The sequence below is a fragment of the Bison bison genome, unplaced genomic scaffold (assembly GCF_000754665.1).
Source record: "Bison bison bison isolate TAMUID 2011002044 unplaced genomic scaffold, Bison_UMD1.0 scf7180017864383, whole genome shotgun sequence".
NCBI classification, from domain to species: domain Eukaryota; kingdom Metazoa; phylum Chordata; class Mammalia; order Artiodactyla; family Bovidae; genus Bison; species Bison bison.
In genome coordinates, this window is record NW_011494955.1 from 7,585,270 (window position 1) to 7,594,854 (window position 9,585).

Here is a 9,585-nt window from a genome sequence, read left to right on the forward strand (position 1 = left end):
GGGCCGAATGGCTGCCAAGGCCCTGGTCTCAGGCTGTGAAGGTAGACTAGGCGCCTGCCCTGCCCGCCCCCCACCCCTACCCTCCTGCCCCCAACCAGGTCCTTTGGGAGACCTCCAGATCGCTCAGAAATTGCTCTCCCTTGGACCTTCTGAACCCAGGTCCCTGGAAAGCCTGGTTCATAGGCCTTTTCCCCAAAGGGCACAAAACAGGCCTTTTCCTTTGCCCTGCTCATATAATATTTGTAGAAGCTTGGATTTTGCTTCTCCATGCCCTCAATGAACATATATTTTCCATTCAAAATACTTGGCATGGGTACCACACGAGGGTCATACACAGGGATGCAGAGCAGTCCTCCAGTTCATTATGTCTGATTCTTTACCTAGGCAGCTAGCCACTCACCCACCCACACACACAATTGAAAATTGCCTTGATGTCACTCTGGAGTCCCTGGGGTGATGAGAAGGCCTACCTATCTTCCCCTGGCTCCTTACCTCCAGGCTTACCCCAAAGTCCCCAGCAATCTTAGTCCCAGGAGCCCTCTATCTAGCTCTGTCCACCCAGGACCACTCCTCATGGGCATCCTGTCTACCTCTCCAGAGGCTGGGTTCATTTTCTCAGTCTGACAGGCACCTCCTCAGCGGTATCAGGGCTCCGGGGCCTCAAAGGAAAGGGACCTGGACCCTTGATTTAGAGAACCTGAGATAAGGCTCCTCCAGCCTGGGTTGGGGCTCTCCTACCTCAATCCCCTTCTCAGCCATTTTTGAACATTGAAACTCCCTGGGGTTGTGGAGGATGGGGCTATCCGTTATCAAAAAACGCTCTGCGCATCCTGGTGAAGGCTTATCTCCAGTTAAAATTAAATACAATTTAAAAGGCCATTTCAGGAGTTTATTGCAGCAACACCCAGCTTCTCCTCTACAGGGTAGAAAATCCTGAGAGGCCTGAAGGCCAGCCAGCGAGCCAGGATGCAATTCCTCCAAGTAGGCACCAGGTGTCGCTGTGGGCTTGTTGTCCCGGCTACCCCCCAATTCCAAGAACCATTTTTTTTTTCTCCCCCTTCTCTCCTTTTCTCTCTCTCTCACTCCCTCTCCCCCTTGGTTGGGCTTTGCCAACATATCAAGATGCGTTTCGCCGGCTTCCATCACTAACCTCCCGGAGGTCATCAAGCCAAATTTATGAGTGGCCGCTCGAGTCACGTGACTCTATTTAAGGCTCCCTTATTTGGGAAGAGCGCATAGGATAAAGAAAGAGATATCTCCACCTATAAATTGTGCACTTTGGAGAACAAAAAACCCCTCAACTTCAAAGAGTCACAAATCACCCTTAATCAAAAAGGGTGCAGAAATTTTTTTTGGGCCCCTCCCCGCCATGAGCTCCTACGTAGCCAATTCATTCTATAAGCAGAGCCCCAATATCCCTGCCTATAACATGCAAACTTGTGGGAACTATGGATCGGCCTCAGAGGTGCAGGCATCCAGGTACTGCTACGGCGGATTGGACTTAAGCATCACTTTCCCACCGCCTGCGCCTTCCAACTCTCTCCACGGGGTAGACATGGCTGCCCACCCCCGGGCTCACCCCGACCGCCCCGCCTGCAGCGCCGCAGCCGCTCCGGGACACGCTCTGGGCAGAGATGAAGCGGCTCCTCTGAACCCCGGGATGTACAGTCAGAAGGCGGCTCGCCCAGCGCTGGAGGAGCGAGCTAAGAGCAGTGGGGAGATCAAAGAGGAGCAGGCGCAGACAGGGCAGCCTGCCGGACTGAGCCAGCCACCGGCCGCGCCACAGATTTACCCGTGGATGACCAAACTGCACATGAGCCACGGTAAACTTTAGGACTTCATTTTGCGCGCTCGGGTCCGCCTGGGTTTTATAGGCCATGCGGGGCAAATAAAGAAAAAAAACCTGCGGCCATAAATTTTACGATCCAGGCATCAATGGCTCGTAAAACTGTCCACTAAAAGGCTTAGAGGCTGTGTGCGCCCAAATTTACGACGACATAATTGGATCATAGGAACAAAACGTGTATAAAAGGCAATATTCAATTTTTGGGGGAGAGGGAGGGAGTTAAAAAAATAGAGGGATCTGAAGGGTGAGGAGCGCGGGGCTCCAGAGCGGGGATCCCCCCGCGGTCCCTCCTCCCTCCCCTGCGGAGCCGGCTCGGCCGCCGCTTGCGGCTCCGGAGGATTCCAGCGACTCGGGAGGGGCGGGAGGGGGGTCCCCGGTGCTCGGATCTCGAGGGTGCTTATTGTTCGGTCCGAGCCTGGGTCTCCCTCTCCCCCCACCCCCAGCCCCTCCGGCTGCTGAGTGAAGGCTGCGGCGGAAAGTTTCCTGCCTGGGCAGAGGCTCCTCTCCCGGGGCCAGGCTGGGCTGGGCCGGGCCCGCCTGCGGCCCGCCGGGCCTGTCCGGCCCCGCTCGCGTCTTCTCCCTCTGGCCGCGGGTGGGGGCCTGGGGCTGGGATGGGGACGCTGGGGTGCTGCACGCTATTCACCCCTTCCTGGCTTGGGGGGTTTATATTCCAGAGACGGACGGCAAGCGGTCCCGAACCAGTTACACGCGCTACCAGACTCTGGAACTAGAAAAAGAATTCCACTTTAACCGCTACCTCACTCGCCGCAGGCGCATAGAGATCGCCAACAACTTGTGTCTCAACGAGAGACAGATCAAGATCTGGTTCCAGAACCGCAGGATGAAGTGGAAGAAAGATTCCAAAATGAAAAGCAAAGAGGCTCTCTAGAGGCATCGGGGAGGCCCGCCGAGAGCACCCCGAGCCCGCTTCGGTCCCGCGCCTTTCCCTGTCGGTTTTTCCTCTCTAGATATCTTGGGGGCAAGAACGGGGGCTGGAGCGCCGGTTCCCCACCTCAGACAAAAGCTCTTTCCCTTGGCATTGCGCATCCCTACCGACCCCAGGTTCCCGCGGGGCTGCCCGCGCCGACCGGACTCCCCTCAGTTCTGCTCAGCACCGTGGTCCGGGACAAGTTCCGCAGGGGACCCCCAGACGGCTGTGGCACAGGAGCTGGTGCTGAGCGAACCTGGCTTGGGCCGCCTCTCAGAATTCCTGCCCCAGCGTGGGCCGCCGGGGTTCAGGTGGGCCCTGCCGCCGCGGCAGGCCCCACGCCCGGACCCTGCGGCCTCGCCCTCTCCTTTGTTCGGGCTTAGGCGGGCCAGGCGGGCTGCCGGCTTGGTGAGAGCATGGTTGTGCTTGGCAAACCCCGGCACCATCTCGGGGTGCTTCTTTGTAGCCACTCAACTCGATGCTCATTTTTTAAATGATCTGCATATGAAAGGGGGAGATGGCTGTCTGCCTAGGGCCCCCTCGGTTGCCCTATGCTCTCTAAACCTGCGCCCCCCCCAACCCCAAAACCTGGAAACCTGTCCAGCCTGCGCTCTCTGCATGTCCTCTCAGGCCCCCAGCCTCAGACCGCTAGCTAGCTCAACCATTGGGGTTCCCTGCTACTAGACCCCACAAAGGTTCTAGAGGCTCCTGGCTGCCCAGTAGTCCTTGCCACGACTTTCGGTGTCCTTCTGCCCATCGCTATTGTCAAACTATTTATTAACTCCACATCTTTCCTGAAACTATATTTTGTCATATCAAATAAAGACAAAGAGAGAACAGGACGAAAGATACAGTGGCTCCTCTCTGTTTGGGGGGCATGTATTGGGAAAAGTGTCTAAATGGGCTGCGGGGTGTTGGGGAAGGCCCACAGCCTTCAAGGGCTCCTTCAAAAGAATTTTAGGAGAGTCTAGGAGCATTGAATAGAGGCAGGTGAAACTGAGCTCCTTTCCTAACCCTGGCTCCAAGAAGAACCTCTTGGGGAAGGGGAGGGCACCCAGACCGTCTCTACTGCCTTTTCCTGTGCTGTGGCTGTTCCAAGCATTCAGGCCTCTGTACCCACTCCAACCCTGACTGGGTGAATCTGAGGCCTCTAGACTGGCCGCCGCACGCACTGCATGCCAGAGCTAATCTGCAGGGACCAGGGATCCATGGCTCTGAGGTGCTCAGACTCAGGCCCTCCTGGGCCTTTGAAGAGCTCTCTCAAGGCTAGGTGGTCTCTGAGGGGTCTCACTGGACATAGAGGAAGGGTTGAGCTCTCAGTCTAGGGGCCTGTTTGGTCCCCCAGACGATGCTCAGAAAGAGCTGGTACTGCCTGGTAGAGGGGCACTGCAGGAGGAAGTGTGAGACCTTTGTTGGGGCGGGGGGAGCAGTGGGGCAACCTGCAGTTTGTACCTGCCTGGCCGGAAATGTTCAGATTGTCTTCCCCACCTCCTAGAGCCTAGGGCTATGCAGACAATTAGCTGGGAAAGGAGCTGCGTAGACCAGTGCCTGAGTCGCGTCTGTTGGCCCGCCATCATTTATCTCAGTCTCAGAGATTTTGTGTGGAGGGGGAGGGGGAGCTAAAGAGAAGGGGGAAATGCAGAGAATTCAGGTGGTGCCTGAGGCTGGCCTAGGCCCAGAACAGCTCTGCCCCAGGCTCCTGGGATGGGATGAAGGAAAGAAGCACTTTACGGGAGAAACAAATGTGGGAAGGGTCCATAAAACTTTACTGCATTTCCTCTCCTGCCTCCCACGACGGGGTAATTTCCTGGAGCCAAGCCTAGGCCCCCCACACTGGGGGGCGGGGGCCAGTTCGGGAGCTGGGCTCCGAGGCTGTTCCAGCAGCCAAGAGGGAGAGGGAGCAGAGAGGATCTGGGGAGGGGGAAGGGGAATATTTATGATTATTAACGCTGATGCTACTTGGATTTATTATAAGGACGGACTTCTCTGCATCCTACTGCTTAAGCTGCCAGTCTGTCTTTTATTTATTTTTTTTGAAAGATCCAAAAGCCTTGCCTCAGTCCTAACACACAGGAGGTCTTACACAAGTTTCTTGAACTGCACCCCTGGCTACACCCTTCGTCTTCTCAGAGCACTCACCAGGTTAGGGCACCCGTAATGTCTCTCTTCCATTAGCTCATAGCAGTCAACCCAGCCCAGCACCAATTCATCTCTCTCAAGCCCCCCTTCCTCTCAAATAAAATGTGTGATTTTCTTCAGGGAGTTATTTTAATTTTTTCTCCATGCTGAGTAAAACTATTGGGCGAGCAGTGAAGCATGGAGAAGCACTGGCGTCTCCAGTGGGTAACAGTTAACTAAGAAAGAGGCCGTGGCACCCACCACCACCCACCCCAGCCTCCCTGACTGCCAGGGAACAGGCTCTGTGCTTCCTCCCCATTGGCGGCGGGGGCGGGGGTCGGGGGAGGGATGCACCACCCCAGGGGGAAAACCAGGGGTGGAGGCAGTGTGACAGACCTGCTGAGCAGGGTGCACAGATGCCTTCTCCCCATAGGGTTTGGGCCTCTTTCCCTGGAGGAGCTGGAGGACTTGGGTAGCCAGAGCCGTGCCAGCCAGTTTTCCACCCTCTGTCACAGTCTGCAGGCCTGCGCCCAGGCCCCAGCCTCTGCTTCAGCGGCATCAGCGACCATAACTTAGACAGAGGCTACAAATCTACTCCCGTGCACTGGGAGTGGTTGCAGCCCAGACCCCTGCTTTCACCGCTAGCAGAGGCCTCCGCGTTGGAGTCTGGGGTGGTTCCCCTACCAGCCAGCCTCCTAGAACGATCTTCAAGTACTAGGGTTTGGCATTGCTCTGGGGGAGTTTAATGGAGGGGCTTCTGGGTCTGACCAGAGACCACGGAGCCTGCTTCTCCACTCCACCCTGGAACCCACCCCCTCTGGCAGCGAGAAATAAGGGGAAGAAACATGACTTACCTTCCCGGGGGAGTGGGAAGAGGGGTACACGGCCCACTCTGAACAATTAGAGGATAGAGGAGGAAAAAAAAATAGGAGGAAGAAAAATATCAACACGACCTTGAAGGCGACAGGTCCTTATGGAAATAAGTAAGTAAGTAAATAAATAAATAAGGATCCACTCCTCCCCCCCTCCCCACCCTGCAAGGGGTGTGTGGGGGTGGGGCAAAGGAGCAGCAAAAGGGCTTTTTAGTGTAACTGAGCATTAGAGAAATACGCATGGCTTCTATGTGAATTTAGGAGTTTGAAACTTTTGGAGGTTATTTATGTGAATGGCCTGAAGGCAAGCCCGTGAGTGGCTCTTGGGGGACCACGTGATGTCATTAAACCAAGTTTTATGGTGTAGGGAGAGCTGACAAACCCACAATATATTTACATCATATATAATCTTAACTGTCCAGCCACGCAGCTGCTGGTGAGGTTTAATGCTAGGACAGAGGGCCTGGCAGTTAGAGGGGATTACGGCGCTGGGGATGATGGTGAGAGAGGTTACATCTTCGCAAATGAATCCCAGGCGAACGCTGTAAGTTAATTTTCTCTCTCTCTGACCCTTTCTCCCATTTACTTAATGTCCCCCCAACCCCGCTCCAGATAGGAGGCAGTTCCCACTCATTAAGGGGAGGGGAAGAAGGCCTCCCCAGGCCATGGTGGGAGAGAAAGAGAAGCCGCTGGGAGGTAGAAGGATGGGGGAGTTTGTCTCCTCAGACCAGCCCTCCCCACTCCCAGCCCCTTAGTTCCTCCAAATGCAAGTTAACTGGGGTAAAGAGAGACTTGGATTCTTTAGAGCTTCACTAGGTCTCCCTGACCCCCTTTCCCTTCTCAATTGGGAAGAAAGACAGCGGCAGACACAGGGATGTTTGGTGTTTGTAGGACTGTGTAAACTCTAGGCGCAAGCGCAAAGGGCCTCTGGGGCCTTTGTCCTGGGGAGGGGCCAGTTCAGCCTTGGCCAGTGGCCCAGAGACCAAGGCAGGGCGGGCAGCTGGGGAGGGGGCCAGGGAAGGAGAGTGTGAGACTACTGAGCCTGCGACCTGAAACGGCAGAAGCATTTTAAAGGTAGAGGATGGAGCCCAGGAGGTCCCCAAACATTCTTTCTTCACCACCAGACCTAAATGGGCAGCTGTCCCAGTCTCCACAGTCTGGGGGTCTTAGCCGGTCTGGGGCCAGTATGGTTTCATGCCTCCCTCTCTCCCTCTAGCTGTTGAGATCTTTCCTGGTGTCCCCAGGACTGGCCTGAGGTAAAACTAGGCCCGGGAGGCCACGAGGCTCCTGCTGTGAGTGGAGTGTAAATGGGTGTGGGAGTGGAGGTAACATCTTTATTGAGCCTGGCCAGGGAAGTCCCTCAGCTCTGAGGAGAGAATGGCCTCTGGGGGATGGAGCCTTCAGGACCCAATATGGGTTTGCACCCTGGGGCCAGTCTCAGGCTTGGGCTCCCTTCAAGTTTCTAGGAATGTTCCTTCCTAGAGGTGTCGTGGGACATGGAGGCACGTGTCCTCCACACCTTCGAGTGTGTACCCTACCTGACAACCTAGGAACTCAGGTTCTCTGAAGGGGCCAGGGATTCCGAAGCCGGGCCAAAAGGCGGGCCCTTCGAGGGTGTAGCGTCTTAAGTCCTGGGAAAGGGAAGGGGAGCAGATGGGGAGAGGGAGTGAGCCGCCTGGAGGGACTGACTGCCCTGGGGGCTAGCAGCTCTGGGTGCCTGCGGTGTGGAGAGGTGCGGTTGGATGACTGGAAGAGGACACTGCTACTGAGCCCCTGCCGCCCAAGAGACTGAGGCAGAAGCAGGCAATCAAGCAGAGGCAGGGAGCCCAGGCAGACTCTGGCAGGGTGAGGGGGGACAGAGACCCAAAGACACTGGGCACTGGGCGTCAGAGTTGGAGCCACATCCCTCAGGGGACTGTCACCTGTGTGAGGAGCACAGGCACCCTGGTGGAAAAGTCCAAAAGCCTCCCCCTGGGTCCTCAGTCCCTCACAACCCACCTGCCCCACCAGCCTCCCACACCTTTATGTTCCGGGAAAGTGGCAGGATCCCAACGGACTCCTTCCAGTGGCCCAGAGGAGAATTAACTTTCATGTTCTTTATGGGCCCTCCTCCCTTCTCCTCCTCCCCACTAGTCCAATTTGGAGAGTTTCTGGAAACTTTCCATTCAAGCAGCAGGGAGATGGGAGTTTCCCTTGGTCTATAACTTGACTTTTCCCCTCCCTCTGGCCTCCCTAGTACTTCAGGGAGCAAATCTAATGGTCTTCAATAAAGAATTTAAGCAGGGCCAAAGTTCCACACCCAGGCAAGACTCACCACCTTCCCCCACTCCTGGCGAGATCGCAGGCCTAGTTCTCTCAGCTCTGTGTAGCAGGGTGAGCGTGCTTCTGTTTAACAGACTTACATAGCATTTCTTGGAGGGTTTCTATAACTTCCTCGTCTTCTTTTCCTGTTTCTTAGGCTCAAAAGTTCCATGTAAATATCACCCCTTAATAGATCCTCCTTCCTCTCAAATAATTTGCCAGAGCGGTTTTTTTTCTTCTTCTTTTGTTTTGTAGGACTAATATAAAGGGAAGTAGTAGTACAACAGGTCTTGAAATTTTTGGTTCTCCCACCCCTCCCCCACACTGGAATTTGAGGTTTCTCTAGAGTAGGGGGATGGGCAGTCCATCAGGTGCCCCAACTAACCTGGAAAGCTTTTAATTTTGTTTCTAGGTCTTTAACCCTAGAAGAGGTCAAGCAACCAATCAGAAATATGCTAAGCAGGGTCACATGGCCTCCACTAACCAATCAGCCAAAAAGGGTCTCACCCTTCCCTGCTCTCTTCTTCCTCCTCCCTCCCCACCACCCTCTAGTTTCTGGGTCCTCATCTATGATGTGAAGGGAATAAGTGATGCTGAGAATATTCCAACCCCTTCCCTCTGTCCCTTACCCAGCTCTCAGGAGTCCGCGGCTTTTGTCCTCTAGTTCTAACAAAGTTGTATTTCGAGGTCAATCTCAATTGTACTGGGACTGGAAGTTGTATGGGCATCCTCTGCATTACTCCATGTTCTCCCGTGTGATTCTACCCAATTCCCTGCACTTTATAGATATGCCCTTTCGATTAGGCTGTACAGTGGGTGTGGATGCAAACTCCAGCCCTGAATTCAAATTCTGTGATTATTCCCTATACACTTACCTTGCACAACTTTTCGTTTTTATTCTCTTCCGATCCTCTTGAGCACAGGTGGAGTGACTAGAAGCGATCTCTTTCAATTTTCTTCCTGGAAATGCTCCAGAAGTCACTAGCTTTATCAAAGTGCCTCTGGCATGGTTGGGGAAGGCAGCAAAAGTGGAGACTTTCTGAAAGTTGTGTTTGGTACCTTTAGTTTGTTGAGTAACTTCAAGTCTGGAAAAGGGAATCAGCACAGAAAACCAGGACCCTTGCCTCACTGCTCTCATATGAAACAGTTGATGGATTTAAGTCCCCTTCCTTTCCATTCTTTTAACAAGATATGCCACTGCTGCTGCTGCTTTATCCTGGCCAATGGCTATCAAAGGACACAGCCACTGAAGATGTGGGTTTTAGTGTTTATATTTACATGGGTCAGGTCAGAATAAGCAATGGGTGATAAACTATTTCTGAGCAAAACAGCTGATGGTGCAGACAGTGTGCGTGTATGGCAGGAGTGCATGTGTCTCCTGAACACTTGGACTGGGCCCTGAGCCAACTGACTTGCTTTTCAGGTCCAGACCCAAGCATTTCATCCCCCATCCCTCAGTCTCCAGGGCTTTGTTGCAGGGTTAATTTTCTGATTGAGTTCCACCACCACCCCCCATCCCC

General features: G+C 54.3%; 1 protein-coding gene across 1 annotated transcript; it reads left to right on the plus strand.

The window, feature by feature from the left end:
• Positions 1-1,292: 1,292 nt before the first annotated feature.
• On the plus strand, positions 1,293-3,612 carry HOXC5 (homeobox C5). Its single transcript, XM_010857962.1, has 2 exons — positions 1,293-1,823; positions 2,521-3,612. Exons 1-2 carry the CDS (start codon positions 1,370-1,372, stop codon positions 2,733-2,735), a joined length of 669 nt encoding a protein of 222 aa, XP_010856264.1. The 5' UTR covers positions 1,293-1,369; the 3' UTR covers positions 2,736-3,612.
• Positions 3,613-9,585: the final 5,973 nt, after the last annotated feature.